Source organism: Pyxicephalus adspersus, chromosome 9, assembly GCF_032062135.1.
Source record: "Pyxicephalus adspersus chromosome 9, UCB_Pads_2.0, whole genome shotgun sequence".
Taxonomy (NCBI): Eukaryota; Metazoa; Chordata; class Amphibia; order Anura; family Pyxicephalidae; genus Pyxicephalus; species Pyxicephalus adspersus.
The window spans coordinates 7446569-7464066 of record NC_092866.1 but is presented as its reverse complement, the minus strand read 5'-3'; the positions used below and the strand labels follow the sequence as shown (position 1 = coordinate 7464066).

At 42.3% G+C, this 17498-nt stretch overlaps 1 protein-coding gene across 1 annotated transcript in view; it reads left to right on the top strand.

Annotated features, from left to right (window-relative positions):
* Positions 1-17023, top strand: part of LOC140338289 (neural-cadherin-like) — a 76909-nt gene extending 59886 nt beyond the window's left edge. Inside the window, exons 22-33 of the mRNA XM_072422450.1 lie at positions 11-288; positions 4007-4212; positions 5209-5339; positions 5862-5989; positions 7941-8058; positions 8608-8782; positions 9748-9914; positions 10861-11119; positions 11445-11625; positions 11741-11979; positions 12382-12536; positions 13972-17023. Coding sequence (XP_072278551.1) covers positions 11-288; positions 4007-4212; positions 5209-5339; positions 5862-5989; positions 7941-8058; positions 8608-8782; positions 9748-9914; positions 10861-11119; positions 11445-11625; positions 11741-11979; positions 12382-12536; positions 13972-14391 — 2457 coding nt within the window. The 3' untranslated portion in view covers positions 14392-17023. The remainder of the gene's footprint in view (positions 1-10; positions 289-4006; positions 4213-5208; positions 5340-5861; positions 5990-7940; positions 8059-8607; positions 8783-9747; positions 9915-10860; positions 11120-11444; positions 11626-11740; positions 11980-12381; positions 12537-13971) is intronic.
* The last annotated feature ends 475 nt before the right edge of the window (positions 17024-17498 follow it).

Genomic DNA, 17498 nt, shown 5'->3' with positions numbered 1-17498 from the left:
TTTTCGTCAGATTCAGGCGGCCGCTCACACAGAAGTATTCCTGGGGGACAGAGATTTCTGCCTGCGCGCTGTCTGCTTGAGGAATGCAGGGTGTCCCGATCGCAGAGCAGTCAGAGACTCCCCGAATCTGGTGGATGGGGGAAGCGCATCCTTCGTGTCCATCATCCATGATCTGGCTGCCGCATGCAGATGTCCACCATCTGGCCGGGCTCGGCCTTCATGTTCTGCTCTACCACGTAATCCCTGCCTGCATGGCGGCACGTGTCTAGACACCGCTAGTGGATACAGGTAAGCCATACCAGAATCTGGCAGATCTCAAGGGAACCAGTCATGATGGGCAAGTATGAAAAATCTGAATATCCAGTAATTGTCCAATTCATCAAGAGTCAAATATCAACCGCCTGGCCTCTCACACACTAGCAATATGGACTGTTCACATAGCAAAGTGAATTACCATGTCATGTGCAACAGGGCAATACGGAACTGTTGGGGTGATTGGAGCTTCTCATGATAGTAGCATCTATGGTGATCCATTGCATACTGATTCAGCTCTAAATCCATTGAGTGGGCTCTTCATACCCAACCAACCCCAGAATACCTAATCTACCCCCCACCCAAACTTTGACACTAAAGTGCTCCTTCCATTACCAATGATATGTACAATGGAACATAAGCAATAGATTAGTAAGGCTATGTATAGACTGGCCATGAGGCTGGGGTGTCATTAACGCTTCCTCATACCAGTGAACCGCTACTTTGAGGAAAGTAATACAAGTAGCTTCTCCTGAAGCAGCCCCATTGAGAATGAATTGGGGCAGCATTGAGTGGTACCAGTACTGCTCACTACCAACAGCTGTCAAACGTGCATACACTGGTTCTTTAGGAAACAGGGCCGCAGTGCGAGTGACTAAACAGCTGGCAAGGTTCCAGCCACTGGATGCTGCGTAGGATCCTGAGGTCTGAACCTTCCCTAAAAATGTTGCCAAAATTGGAGATTGTATTACGTTTGTTATTGTATTTTGTATTATTATGTATTTTTAGGTTTGATAGACAATTGTGCAAATATGTTGCAATATAAAAAGTTGCAGCTACCTTTTTATTCTTTATACTTTTAGCTTTTATAAAACACACAAAGAATTGAAGGTTATAAATATTTAGCAGGAAAAGCAGCAATTTAGCATGTGATAAAAAACAAATGGGTTGGCTAGGAAAAGGGAAAAGCAATAAATCTGCGTCACATACACCAACACAACCCCTGATCCAAGCCGTGACACCGTCCCAACACTCCTCCTGGCAGCTGTCCTCCAAAAGGTAGCAAAGCAGAACTGTCAACACCAAGATGTAATGATAGAAATGATACCTTTGTGGTAACTGACCCAGAAACCCAGGCTGCAAGGCAAGAGCACTAACCATTAAATCACCGAGCTTCTTATGGCCGTTCTCCTGCCTGGCGTGAAAAGGACAATAAATAACTTTCCCAAACATATTAAAGTATTGGACACAGCATTCCATAGACACAGCTGGATGCATAGGTGTTCCATAAACAGTTGACTTGCCTTGAGTGATAAAGCTTGTATATAATGGTAATAAATATAAAGATCAGCTAAACATACAGCATTCCGTAGACACTGCTGAATACATCATTTCACATGTAACAGTTTTTCTGTCCAGCATAAGAAGGACAATATATATATCATAGATAACAGCATTCCCTAGACATAGCTGAATTTATATTTTTTCAATAATCGGTTAAGCTGCCTTGTGTGAAGTAGCTTGCATTTTATTTTCATGAGTATACGGATCAAATAAACATACAGCATTCCATAGACACAGCTGAATGTATTGTTTCACCTTGAACAGTTACTCTGCTCGGCATGAATAAGCCAGTAATATTTATATATAGATATAGACAGATCCAACATTTCATAGACACTGCAAACTTCATTTGGTTTTTAGATTTATTCTAGAAGAGAAGTCCACGATTGGATACAAAAACGATTTCATTGGCCGGCCTTACCACATGACCCGTAAAAGGGAGGTGTAAGGCCCCTTTAAATCCTGTAACATATTTTGACTTTCTTTCCTTCACCGATATAATTTATTAATTGGAGTCTTTCCTCCCCCCGCGCCGGTTCTCGCCTCAGCCAAGACGGATTAAGCCCCAGTTTGCCTGCGATGCCGTCAGCTCGTAATATTCTTAGAAGCACTTTAAATAATTTTTTTTTCTCGACATCTTTGTTCATTTTTTAGCACGCTGTTCTGCTCGGCTTAGCGATCTATTTTATAGAAATCAGAGTGGAGGGAAGGGATTAGAAGAGGAGCCCCGGCAGATGGAGGAGTCATTTGTATTCATTAAATGCCGTTCTGCCAGAAAAAAAAAAGATGTTTGTGTAATGTATGCACTGATGGTATTTGTATAATCCCGCTCCAAATCTGATTGCTGCTGCTTAACCATGTTGTCAACCAGCGAGTACAACTCCCGAGTACATGCGTGTCACTCCGTATTTTATACCTTGATCAGCACTGCAGATACAGAACAATGCCAATTCATCTGTAGGAAATCCAGTGAGCTCCTTACTTCCTGTTTGTGCTGACAACGCTGTGCTCGCTGCACTGAAATCTTAAGCAGGGTTGTCAGCATTGCCTGCTGGGCTACAGAGCTCTGCCTATCCTTTCCCCCATCTATTTCTGCATGGATACATTGGACTTAATTTATTAAAGCTCTCCAAGGCTGGAGAGGATACACTTTCATCAGTGAACCTGGGTGATCCAGAAAACCTGGAATGGATGTGCTTTAGGATTCAAAACATCTGCTAGCAAGTAGCAAATCTATTCCAGGTTTGCTGGATCACCCAGCTTCACTGATGAAAGTATATTCTCTCCATCCTTGGAGAGCTTTATCTATCAGGCCTATTGGGGTTCATTTATTAAAGAAATTTAGACTGTTCACATAGCAAAGTAAAGTACTGCCAGGGGTGGACATAGGGAGTGTGTTGCTGCATGGGGGCCCCGGAACCCCCTCAGCCAACAGGCCCCCAAAGGGGTGAACAGACCAAATTCTATTGGTAAATCAACCCCAGACCATTCATTTACCGAGGTGAATTATCAGCTTGCAAAGGATATTTCACTTAGCCTAATGAATTAGATGAAGGCCTGCTGACTTCAACTATCCAATCATATGCATTGTTTTTTTAGATTTTCTTGCATGTGATTGGGTATGCTTTGCAAAGCCAATTCAGCACCTTTACTAAGCTAAGTGAATTATCCCTTTGTAAAGTGATAATTCCCCTTGAATTCCCCGTGAATGAATGGCCTACATTAGTGATAGATCACTTTGCATAGGATAACCAATCATTGTCATCCAAATTACTGGGGAATGGGGTGTTAAATGACCCATAGGAACATGTCCCAAGTGAGGAAAAAAAAATTAAAAGCTTATCATCAAAAATTAAGAGCTCTTCCTGTAAATAAAAGTTAAATTATTGTCACAAAAACACATTTTAAAACTGATTTTATTGTAAAGACTTAACAATATAGTATTGTCTAAAAAATGTTGAGTGCTGGAAGGTGAGTTATAGGAACATGTCCTAAGTAAAAAAAAAAAAGTTTGATTATTCTCTAAATTGACGAAAAATATAGGTGGAACAATGCTTTTTTAAAGCAAGAGGGAGGAGCTTTGACTTATAGTTACACTTTTAGGGTTATATTTATAAATTATTCCCCTAGTCATTTTCTCTGAAATTCATTGGTGGTGAATTCGATGGTCGTATTTTTTCTACAGGTTTCCTATTTAAGCAATGACTCGCTCTGCCATCTAGTGGCCAATTGTCAGAAGTGTACAGCTGTCACAATAGAAAATAATATGAAGGAAACTAATTTGATGAGCGAATAATAATTTAAGGAAATAGTTTAAAAATAGAGTCATCAGAATAACTTTTAAAAAATGTCATGTGACCAAGTAGGAACATACCAAGCTTAACAAGTACTTTTCCCGACTTGGCCTCAGGTGCCAGTGCCTGCCGCAGTTCCACGGACCGTTGTGTCAGCTGACCCTCCGTAGCTTCCACGGCCATGGATACGCTTGGTTCCCACCAATCAAATTCTGCTCTGAGGTCCGTCTGTCTGTGGAGTTCATCAGTGACCAATCGGATGGGACGCTATTGTACCACGGGCCTGTGTTAAGCCAGAGCCTAGAAGATTCCCTATCTTTGGGTGAGTGTATCTGATGTGAAACATGTGAATGTGATGGGTTTCAGAAAACGTTGCCTTTTCCACACTCCGAGTCTCTCAAACATAAATAATTGTATCAATGTATGGATTTATAATAACATCTAGATGGAAATGACCATATATGGAATTTCCTCATTACATATGCAGTCTCTGCTTCCTTCTTAGTAGTCCTGCATGGTGGTTGTGCTTTGCTGTTCTTCCCTGTCACCAAGTGGTTGAGATTTTATTTTGTTCGGGGTAGTTGAGCCAGTGTAGTTAAATGCAGGAAGCAGGAAGCACTAAATAACACAATAATAGAAATATGTTACAGCAACCTTGTGTAGGTGGCCACAACACATATTTTACAAAAGAATATACAGAAATTATTTTACCTGACAAAAGATGTAATATTCTGTTTAGCCTTGTGATTCATTCACAGCCAAAGATGCTTAGGCAATTCATCTTGGTCCAGGACACGCCCCCATGATATGATTGGACAAGAGTAGCAGCACACTGATTACATCATCACTGTGCTATCTGTCCTGTAAGCATGTGAGCTGGGTTAGACTGACAGCAAAGAGAAATGTAATGGGCTCTGGTTGGCTCCTAGTGTTGCTCCTCCCGTTCCCAGTGCTGCCGTGCAGGGAATTGCAGATTAAGGGATTTTGATTGGTATTTACAAAATATACATTAGATGACTTTAATATCTAATTGGACTAATTCAGTGGCAGACATAGCCAACAGTGGTACCCCTGGGCTCCTATGGCTTAGGAGGGTTCAGGGCCACAGACCAATGGTATATTCAGGTACTTTGACTTAGAAAGTGCTGAAGGCATTGGATCATCATGCAGCCAGGGAACTAGTATATTCAAGAGGACCTGTTTTTGAAACTATGTCGCCCCTGCTGGTCAGAAAAAGGTATTACATGAGCCCATGATAGGCAGTTTTCAGGTCTATTTCAGCTAATCATGTTTTTCTATCTTTTCCTTCCATGTGTAGATATTGTGAAGGGGGCGCTACGGCTGGAGATCAGACAAGCTGGCGGACCCTTGGTACAGCTCCGGTTACGAGAGGGTGTGAACGTGACCGACAACCGGTGGCATCGACTAGACATCAAGCTGAGGAACAAGGTGAATTCCTTATTATACGGCACTTGTATGTAAATATTGCGAGCATCGGGAGACATGCGAACACACTGATGCTCATTTATGCACAAAGAAAACGTTGCCGACAGCAATCAATCACATTTCTTCGATTTAAATTTTTATTCCGCTGTAAAGCTGACTTTTGAAATCCGATTGGTTCCTGTGGGTATTAGTGCTGACATATTGAGATCTGATTGGCTCCAATGGGTATTAAAGCCAAGGCATTTTTTTTATATAATCAGAGCTCCGTTCCTGTTGTATTGTTAAAGTAGATTTCAAGCGTAACTAAACCTCATTATTGCAGCTTATATGTCATTGATGTGACAACTGCATTAGTTTTCTTGTAATTGGGAGAAATCCTCCAATGGGGACACTTGTTTCAGTGAGGGGGGAGGGGAATTACTGTATCCTGCATTGAAGAGATTTGATTTAATTCCCTGTAGTGTCCCTCAGACAGGAAATGAAGGCTATACATGCACTGAGTCTCAAGAATATGTTTCTTTTTAGACAGCCATATTGACTCTGGACCATTGTAGCTCGGCCGTCATTTCTGAAAAGGAAGGAGTCGGCAAGAGGTTATTATCGGAGGACCGTGCAATGTGCGAAACCCAGGGAGTGATGGTGCAAGAGTGGAGGTAACAAAGAGAACTGTCCTTCCTCCTGTCACAACCTTCCCAGCCCCCCTGAAATCTGGGACAATTTGTCTATTTTTGTAACCTCTAGGCTTTTCTGTTTTGTCAATCCTAAACTCCAGAATATATATTCGAGTATAAACCCTTTTTTCTTTTCCTTTTATTGAAAATGCCATTAGAAAAAGAATCTCAGTTTATACTCAGGTCACACCATTAGATGGTGCTGTGTCCCTGTAAAATGTATACCAAACTCTTGCAATATAAGGGCACAGGGCCATCTACTGGTAATTTACAATAATGCACAAGTGATCATTTTAGAGTCCAGTGACCCATCATAGCCAACTCAAAAATACAAAATATTTTTATCTATAAAGAGGCAGAAAAAAAGATACAGATTGAGCCCTCATGGTTTTTATTTTTTCCCTTTTTTTTTTTTTTTTTTTTTTTTTTTTTTTTTTTGAAACCAATAAAAACAGTCTATTTCTTAACTTTTACAGATATATACAAATGGCAACAGCAAACAAAAACATGAAAGGGCATACAATTTTATAGAAATAATCATATCTAATAACTTGAGAGAACAGATAGCATGCCATGTAATGATAAATGGAAGAGAAAAAAATGTATACGTACACAATAACATTCCCGTTATAGCAGTAAGCAATCTACTATTAGGTTTCATTGGTTGCTGATTTTATATTAAAGAGTATAGAAAAAGAGAGGAGAGAGGTGCTGTAAAGGGATAAAACAGAAAAGAGGGGGGGCAGGGGGCGCAAGGCTTGATAAGCAGTGGAGGCGCCGTATGCTCACGGTAGTGGGCGAAGCAGCCGCAAATGATCTGCAGTGGTCTTAAATTTGTCCCAATAATACCAGGTACGTATAGGTCTGCGTGCTGAACGGTCTCCTGCACTCATAAGCTCCTCCATATATTGGATATCGTTTACCCTGGTCAACCATTGCTGCACAGTAGGTGGGGCAGTTTGTCTCCATAGGGGGGGGGGTGCAAGCCTTGGCTGCATTTAACAAATGTCGCAGCAGCGACCTTTTATAGCATTTCCTCGACATTGCTGATACATGAAGCAAAACAAGCTCCGGTTTATCCCGTATCGACACTTCTGTCAGCCTTTGCACAATATCAGCAACAACCGCCAAGAATGGGGCTAAACTAGGGCAGGTCCAAAATATGTGTAACAGTGTTCCTACATGTTGTTCACATCGCCAACACTCTGAGCTAGTGTGTGGAAAGAGTTTCGCCAGCTGATCGGGGGTTCTATACCACCTGGTAAGCACTTTGTAATTAGTCTCCTGATAACGATTACTAATAGAGGCTCTGTGCGCGTAATATAACATACACTCTATTTGCTCTTTGGTAAATTTAACACCGAGATCTCTCCCCCATTTAGCAATAAAATATGGCGTGAGGGGTCCTGGGCTGTTAGTTGTATTTTGTACGTATGAGAAAGCACTCCTCTTAAGGGATCGCCATTTACACATAAACTCTCTAGCATGCCTAGTGGGCGGCCGAAATCCTGCGCCGGAGGCAGTGATCTAATAAAGTGTTGAAACTGCATTGTCCTCCAGTTATCCAGACATGGAAGATTTTTTCCCTTTTAAATGTTTAAAAAATACCACACCATGGGTATATTTATTCACATTGATTTTAATGGCATTTTTATTGATTTATTTTTTAAATGTTAGCAGTGACAGTCACATTTTGTGCTTTAGGTTTATATTTGAGTCAATGTAGTTGTCGTGTTTTTTTCATATAAAAGTAGATACATTGATTCATATTCGAGTATATACATATAGAACCAAATAGTATTGTAAGCAGTCCCCTAATTTATTGCGATGTCACATAGGATTGCGCAGCCTATATTTGTATACTGAAGTGCAATTTTTTTCACACATTTACTGGTGTTTAATTTACCCCACCATTCTCTCTTTTTGTGTAAAGGGTTTGGAATCCACACCATGTTCTGCAGATGGGCGGGATTAAGGACTCATCATCTCATCCACACCTACCTTCAGCCCATTTTAAAGGCTGTCTACGTAACCTAATCATCAATAAGCAGGTGAGTGTAATAGGAGGGGGGCAGTGATCTTTGCTCATTACCTATACAGGTTCTGCTTCCTTCTTTTCAGTGCAACATGATATATAAAGGATAGAGAGGTGGATAGATAAATGCATATGGTATCTTTTTCCAATGGCCTACTGGCTTGTATGGGGATGTCACAGATCTTGTCTCTTTTCCAAGAGCCGGTAGTCATCTCTTCTGCACTGAATGCAGCTCACGATAAGATGTGGGCGTGGTTCAGCTCAGTAGCTCTTAGGCACACACCCAGGGAGCAGATCCATCCCATGCCTGTTTTCTAAGAACATGGGATAATTGACCATGGGGTTATTGATTACTGAATGGGGTGAGTGGGAAAGAAGCTTTGGATTGAGGGTAAGTATTTCAGCAAAAGATGATTACTTCCTTACATAAAAAAGTTCTAAATCTATCCTTTGACTACTCAACGTTTTATTATTATGAATAAATGCTTTGTAAATCTTACTGTCTGAACATGCCAATGATGGTACCTTTCTTATGCTTTCTTTTTGTCTTGGCTTAATAATCCAGATGTTTGACCTCGGCTCCCAGCTGGATTCTGTTAACAGCTCGGTGGGTTGTGTCCTCTGTGATGTCATCAACTCACATTCCACTCCTTGTGAGACCCCGACACGGTGTAGTGGAGATTCCGGCACCTCCAACTGTGGTTGCCTTTTGGGTGACAGCAGGCATGACTGTGAAAGAGGTATTGTATTCTGGTCATGTGGCCCTAGATGTGCCCATATGGGGGCAGACTATCAGTAGAGACTGGGTTAGATCCACCTACCTACCACCTAGGTAGTCTGGAAGGTATCATTTAGACGAATAGGGCAGCCAGGATCGACAATTTGTTTTATCATGCTCGGCATTATATTGGTGTTAGATGCAGTGTTGTGCAAAAAGGTCTTGGTAGGAATTGTGGTCATTGGTGGTCACAAGGCTGGAGAAGTCATATACAAAGTGTGCTTTTTCCATGCCATGCTTTGATCATGTGTGTAGCTAAATCTAATACTATGGAGGAAAGGGGACATACTGTGCAAAGTGAAGATGGCAATAGGGATCAGGAGGAGATAATGGTGGAAATGGGGATATGACGAATGGATAGTATTGGTACTGGAAGGATATGGACATGGCAAAGGATTAGGGATATGAAGTATGGATTACCAGGTAAGAAAGGAAAGAAATCAAAGACTGTTTATTGATCACTATACAACATATGATCCAAAGCTTGTGGATACCTGACCACATCCAAATGAACTAGTTGGACATTGGTTTTCAACACCATGGACATTAATATGGAGCTGCCAACCTCCTTCTTGTACCTTCAATGGCCTCCAGCCTCCTAGGAAGAAGCCGGTGCCGGCGCACATTCTCCTAGGAGGCTCTTCACATGATTATGGAGTTTGCCCATTCAGCCCAAAGATGAAGGCCAAATTACTGGAAATGGTTTGGGATGTCCACCAAGCTCATACAGGAGTGGTTGTCAGGTGGTCATAAACATTTTGGCACATGCAGTAAAGTATTGATGCCTGAATACATATTTCTTTTTGTTTCTTCCTCTTCTTGACTTCTTATATTGCCCCACCAAACTTGTGCCTTATTCTGTAGTTTCTCTTAATGAATTTTAATGGTTAGACCTTTCCTTCATTGGTATTATCCCGGTTTCTGCAGATGATTCAGAACACCTCTTCCAGCCCAGCAGCTTCATACAATACAGGTTTCCCCACGCGTTTCACCCACAAAGGACACATTTCCAGGCCATGGTAAGGACGCGTCAGTCCCACAGCACCATCCTCAGCTTGTTCTCCAGAGACAGGACAGAGTACATCTTTCTGCAGGTAAGGGAAGACCTGATAGTAACTCCGTTGTCTATTATACTTGTTGGCCCTGTCACCGATTTTCTGAAACAAGGCCAGGGCAGACAGTCTAGTAAATCAGGCATCCACTGTAAGGCTGGTGGAATTCCCTATCCAAAATTGACAGGACCAATAAGTGTTCACAAAAAAAAATTGCAGCTCAAACTTTAGAGAAAGGTGGTGTACCTAAATATAGGGGGTGCTGTACTTTAGTCTTGCAGCTGTAGTTCCTCTTGGGTTTTTGACATTTGTACCTTGAAGTTGCCATACCTTCTAGATATTGAAAATGAGCATGTTTCAGCATAAAGGTGTGTTGGCATGTTGCATTAAGTGCATGTTGAGCCCAAAGTCACCCAGCCCAAAAGACTGAGGGGAGAAGGTTTGCATAAGGCATCAAGGCTCGGCCCCTGAGCACCACGACCTGTACCCTCAGTGTATTATTGCAGAGAGTAGTGCTGACATCACTACATCAGGGGCTACATCTGCATAATCCGGGGTCCTGCACCGCTAGAAGAAGCCAGCACATTAAATGGCTCACCAGAAGACGTTAGAAAACAGTTGATTAAAAAACTGCAAAAATTGCTTCTCAGGGGAGGGAGCTCAAGGCTTTGAAGGTGTCCTTAGGTGTGGGGAGCATTCTGTCATATGACTAGGCTTAAATTGAGCATGTGATGCAAAAACCTAGAATCCGAGATTGCCTTCCTTTATTAAGACCAAAAGTATAGGAAGCTGACGTCATTTCAAATCCTTTAAAAGTCAAGCACCGCCCCCGAGTAAGGCCACCAAATTAATAATGTCACTTTCTTCCATGGTAAAGTGTTGGATTAGGGCACAATAACAAGTGCACCAATGTGCCAAAATGCTGATACTGACACCTGTCCTTGGCAGTGATGTGACAACGGAATCCATTTTGCCTTCTTCCCCATAGGTGGTGCATGGCATCCTCACAGCTTCCTATAATATTGGTGACGGTGACTACGTGGTGAAACTCGCCGGCCACAGGCTGGACTCTGGGGAATGGTGCGAAGTCAGTCTGGAGCGGCTGCAGAATGAATTCACCCTGCGATTGACCAGCGGAGCGGAACACGGCGAGGTCACGGTGGCGCATGGCACTTACAAGGAAATTAAAGTAGATCCAAGCGGTGTTTTTCTGGGGAGCGGAAAGGTGGACGAGTCGAGCTTTCAAGGTACGGTGCACAAAATGATTAGACACATGGCCGGCGTCTCCAAACACAACTCTACCTTGTGCTGAGTTTAATGTCAGGCAGCAGGAGTGCGTTTATACAAACACAATAACGCTGAACTCTGGGCAAACACACACAGATGAAATTTACATAAGGATTTGTATTATGTACCTCAGCATAGGAAGTGTTTTACTGGTAAAATTAAAGTAAATTTTGAAAATTGAAAACTAATGCAGCCAACAGATGTAAGGACTGCAATATATGAGACTGTTAAAGATGTAGTCTGCGGTGCTTTAGTCGAAACTAATGGAAAATTTGTACTCAATAGGCTGCATGAAGGACATAAGACTAAACGGCTACAGACTGGCCATGGAAAATCAGTCCAGTTCTCCAGTGACAATGATTAGGAAGCAAGGAGTGAGCAGAGGGTGCACCTCTGAGGTGTGCAGGAGCAGTCCTTGTAGCCGTGGCTTTGTCTGCACTGATATGTGGATGCTACATGAATGCAGGTGAGGCTTAAACTTGCACCAATGCATTATATTGAAGGAGATATAGAAATAAAACAAGCTCATTATAATTTTTTTATACCATACATTGCATATTGTCTGCCCTCTCCCTCCATAGCTGCCCCCCAGGATACCTTCTGATAGAGAACATCACCGGCCAGTGGTGCCTGTACACTGTGTGCGCTCAAAGCCCCTGCAAATATGGCACCTGCATACCGCGATCAGACGCCGAGTTCTCTTGCCTCTGTGCGCAGGGATTTGCTGGCAACAATTGCGATGTCGTCCTTTACACCCTGGACCCGGGATCCACACTCAGCACTTTCCTCATCACCTGCATCGGATCCACCGCACTGATCGGTAAGACGGCATGCAGAAATGTTTATTGATCTGAATACATTGTAAAAATGCATAACAATATTGTATGAATATGGAGAAGGGGGAGCTAAGACACACAAAGGTAGGTGGGGACACATGAAACGGTTGCATGTTATTGCAATGTGCATTAGTTTATGTTATGTTAGTGCGTTCTGGTGTTATTCATTTCAACGGCACTTCAATGTTCAATGTATCAACCTACGTACAGCAGTACAGTGCACCAAACCACATGGTTATGGTTTACTGTGTTGTGGTGTGCTGTGTCGGGAAAAACAAATTGTGCATTTCCATTTTTTTGGTTCATTAATACAACGCGCCAGGACCTATAGGTATGCATGGAACAGCTTATACAAAGACTCTGCATTTGTCTTCTCTCTGCTGCAGCTGTGGTTGCCGGTGCTGTTCTTCTCTCCCGTTGCAAGAAGAAGAGAAGAATGAATGAGGGTGTCTATCATGTGTCGGCTTATCATGATGAACCAGAGGACACCAGACAGAACATATTCCATTACAATGAGGAAGGAGGCGGCGAGGAGGATCAGGTGAGGGCATTAGTGTTTAATATTGCCTATTTCGGCTATAAGAGATAGGTACACTTTATAGAAGTATTTATAGTGGATGCAGACTGACATAACTTGACATCTAAAAGAACCACAGCGCACTCATTATATATGGCCACCCTATGGCTCTAGTTCCATACTTTTGGAAGAATTCTAAACTTCACATATAAATGGGTCTGTTGACCTTTGCAGTAATGAATAAAGGATCAGGATGACCCGAAACATCTAAATTAGGTCAATGAGTCCTTTCATACCTTTGTATTAGGCAATGCACATGTGTTTCCTAATCAATAGTAGCCCAACAGCCAGTTTTGTAAGCTTGCTGTGTGCATTTGATTTGGCTGTTGGGCTGCCTGGTATGTGATCAAGGCCAGGCACAGATCTGATAGGGTCAACTGAACAAGTGCGCATATTGGGCAGCATTTTTTTTTATTTTCCAATGTGCTTTTTGTACTATATGCTGGTATTATACACTCATAAGCAAATCATTTGAAACACTGATAGGCGGATTGATAACACTGATGATCTAGTTACAATAACAAGGAAGGGGTTAGATATATTGGGGGCAAGTGAACGGTTAGTTCCTGTAGGTGACAAATTGACAAATTTAAGAATCTGAGAGACTTTGAGACGGGACAAATTTTGATGGCTGGAGGAAGAGCCAGAACATTTCCAAAATGGCAGGTCTTGTAGAGTGTTCATGGTTTGTAGTGGTTAGTTTCAAGGAAGGTTAACTGGTAAACCAATGACAGGGTCTTGGGAGCCAAACGCCTATTGATGAGTATGTAGTAGGGGGTCCAATATCTTATAGGAGCTACACATTGCAACACAGACAGAACACACACAGTGTATTGTAGCGTGCTGTGTGTGGGGTCATGTAGGGTGCCCATGGTGACCCCAGTCCACCACCAATGGACACAAGGGCATTAGAACTGGAACATGAAGCAATGGAGGAGGTGGCCTTGTCTGATGAATCCTATTCTCTTTTAGATCATGGCCAGGTGAGTCATTAGTAGATAGCAGCAGGATGCACTATGGGAATATGGCGGTTGGGGGAGGCAGAGTGACTTCATGGATTTGCTGCCAACGTCTTGGTGCCAAATACCACGGGGCACCTTTAGAGGTCTTATGGAGTGCACACCTCAATGGGTCAGTGCTGTTTTGGCAGCACGAGTTATATTAGGCATGTGGTTTAATTTTTGGCCGATTGGTGTATAGTAATTATTAGCAGGGGTTCCTTCCGACCTGAATTATTTTGATGGTTCCTCAAAGATTGAGATAGGCAGACCTAGAGAAAGCTTGCTGAGATAACTTCTAGTGTAGCGAAGGGTTAAAGCGTAACATGCAATCTTTCCCACTCAAAATAAAAGTATGTGACTCGCCAATCAGGTCTAATTACTGTGATTATTCACCGCAGGACGCATTCAACATGACAGACCTCCATCTGTCTCTGCGGAACAGCCCAGCGCTCTCTCTCAACAGGAGGGCGAAGGATCGGCGCATCAACAGCCCCCTGAGCTGCGATTACGATCTGACTGACAGCCAGAAGGCTCCGTCAAAAGTGCCGGCGTCAAGGCTGAGCTGCTCCTTTACCAGCGGAGATTTTGGGCAGTATTTCTATGACGTCTGTCAGGACGCCGTCTATATGCACTCGTCATGCGACAGCTTGAAGGTGTACGACACAGAGGGAGGCGGCTCGGTCGCCGGCAGCCTAAGCACTCTGTCCTCATCCGGGATGGATTCGGACTTGGAGTACGAGGATGTGAAAGCGTGGGGGCCGAAATTTTACTATCTCAGTAAACTTTATTCGTACACGGAGGACGATGATTCGCAGTGAAAGATGCGATATGGACTGCCGCGTCTAAAGTCACATCCATGCAGTGATCTTCTGCACAAATTTATGATGGACATCACCACCGGCACTCGTGAAAAAATTGCTAAAATAATGAAATAGCACAAACTTCAGTGCTGAGGAGACAAACATTTTTTTTTTAAAAAAGCAAAGCCTCAGCATTGCTCACTTGACCACAGAGCTGACGCTCAGGAAGAGGGCGGGCAAGATGTTTTACTATCAATGCAAGCGCTGTGGAAATCTTCAGGAACTTTGTAAGTGGTGAAAACCCTTTGAGTGACCCCCTTAATGTGTATGTCAAATTTTGGGTAGAGGTGAGAAAGATTATCTGGGGCTTCGTAACAGAGATTTACTGTCCTGCTGACAACGGTCACAGACTAAAATAAAAATCTGATAAGATTTCAAGCCTTCCCGGGTAGAAGTAAAATTTAGACAAGGGTTTTACCCTTCTCTGCTCTAGCCAAAACCTCTCCAATAGAACCCTTTGTACCTGAACTGACAGTTTAAGACACTTTTTAATGTAGTGATCATGTTATGTGTGGCTCACCCTTTAGGAATTGGTTGGTGGCTAAAAATGTGCTATAATGGTGTGTACTTATTTTTAATGTGTTTATGGGTGGGGTTACCTTTTATGGGGACTATATGGTTGGTGTTGACTTAAGTGGAACTCCAGGTTTAGTGACTTTTTGGCATATGCCCACCGGGACAGCATCCCCAGATTTCTCCTTCTCCAGTCTTCCTCAGGAGAAGCATGCTCTGTTATTCTTCCTGTTTACAGAGAGCTTGCCACGATTTGCTCGACCCCATAAGGGGCCACATAGTACTCCAGGGCTAAGCAGTGAAAATGCATTAGTACATGGGTGCCATTCACATCTGGAGGAAAGCTGTCCACCAGAGGAATTGGGCAAAAAGACTGCTAGTTAAATACTGGAGTTCCGGTTTAAAGTTTAATCATTATTTGTTCAGGAAAAAGGAAAATCCCTTTCAGGTGAAATATAGATATTTAGCAAAATTTATTGCAGATTCTTACCTTCTGGTATACTGTAGGTAGGTAGACAGGCCATGGAACCACACTTGTTGATGGGTGCAAAGCCGAGGTCTACATCTTCGAACCAGTCTTAGTGCTGTAAAAAGATCTCACGCCCAACTAGAACCCTTTAAAGCCTAACTCCAGCTAAATTATGGTTTTAGATTTTTGGATAAGTTGAGAAAGTGTAAAAATTGTCTGTGGTCTCATGTTCGGGATTACCCCTCACGTCCGGTCTTTGTGATGTCTGCACGAGAAATAGGAAGTGTTGGTGTCATGGGGACAGGAAGTGATGGAAGTCTCCCTAACAAGGACATTTGTTGGAAATTTAAAATAGATGTAGGTTTTAGCCCTTCCTCGTATTATCTGGCTGGACTTAGACTTTAGTTATGTAACCAAAGAAGAGATTCGTACTGGACTGTGTTGGGGGCGGCTGCAATTTGGTGTCATTGTCCATGCAGATTCCTTGAAAAAGGTTAAATCTAAAAAGAGGAGAATCTTAGGAATTACCATCTACAGATTACTATCGACTCGAAATTCATAGCTGTCAGAAGCTCTTTATTAAAAACCGTTTTAATATTAAAAAGTTAGGTGAGTTCCAAAAATGCTGCAAGTTTTTTTTTCAGAAATGTATATTTGATAGAGACATGTGCTCTGATACTCCTGAATTAATTTTAAAAATGCTGACCCTCTGTTATGCTGATGCTCCAGATTCACTAGTACGACTTGATGGGTCATTGACCCCACAGCAATAATGACTTCACCAGCTACATTCTTGTGTGATGGCCACAACTACAGAAACAAGTCAGAAATGGCGGTTTAGGTTTTATATGGCAAGCTCACTTTAAATGGTGGTTTGTGTGGATCCGAGAAGAATGGCGAAGGGGCCATGTGCACCAAAGTTCCCCTAGGGTCCTACACACCAGCCAAGGATGTCATATTAGGAGATTCAATCTCACCAACTTGGTGTGTGGGAAGAAAGTCCTAAAACCTACTTTTAAACCATTTGAGCTAGAAGACCTTTACATAGACAAGGTCAGTTTGCCCTGAATGGAAGCATTGGAGTGTTTCTATAAAGTGTACCTAAATTCAAACATTGAACTTCTCTTATCTGCTTATCTGTTTTTAATATTCATCAAAAAAAATTGTATCTTGGCATCACCAGTGTTAGATATTCCAGTTCTGCTAAACTACGTTCAGTACAAAGCCAAAGTGATGGCATCACCCTCTTCAAATGTCGAATTAAGTCATTAGGAGGTCAAGTTGAGAGGTTATGGTCTTATGGGAGGGGGCAAAGAGACAGACTGCTGTGGGAATATCCTACCTCTGAATCTTCTAGGGATATAAAAATATGGGTGAACACACCAATATAAAAAACTGAAAAGCCAGCTTTGGAAGGAACTGACCTTAAGGAATTTTTGTATGTCAACGTGCCTTACAATGTGCATGCTCTACCCAGTGCCAACCCTTGTTTGTCTGTCATACTTAACGTTTGGGGAATAAGAACAGTTTTATAATTTTTTCCTAGAACATTGAACGCACCTGGATAATGTGTATGAATACGTTATTAAAAAAATACAGATCACCATTTTAGATGTCTTCCTGTGTCTTTTCTCCAAGTGGGTTTTGAGCAATTAAATAATGAGTTTATCTACGGGGTTTTCCAGATATGGTTTTAAGCCTTACCTAAATTATGTGCCCATTGACACTTGGATTACACTTCAGCTCTTTCCATAAATTCCTGCTGGGGGGGGGGGGTGATGCACTGTTTCTATATGTGCTGCAAAAACAGGGTTTACTTGACTAAACCAACCTTTGAAAGTACTACGCAGACACTCCCAGACAGCTGCTCGTAGTAGGGCATGGTTGTTTGGAGACTGGTGACCATGTAAAGATTTCTTATTGGTGTTAAAAAGTGAAGTCACTTCGAAAGGTCTTGAGGAGGTGGCAACACATTGCATACCAGGGACTTCAGTTTTGTGGCTGGTGTGTGGTTGAGGATTGTCATGAAACAGCAGCAGATTTTGAGATGATTTCCCTTTGCAACAATGTTAAATTCTGCACC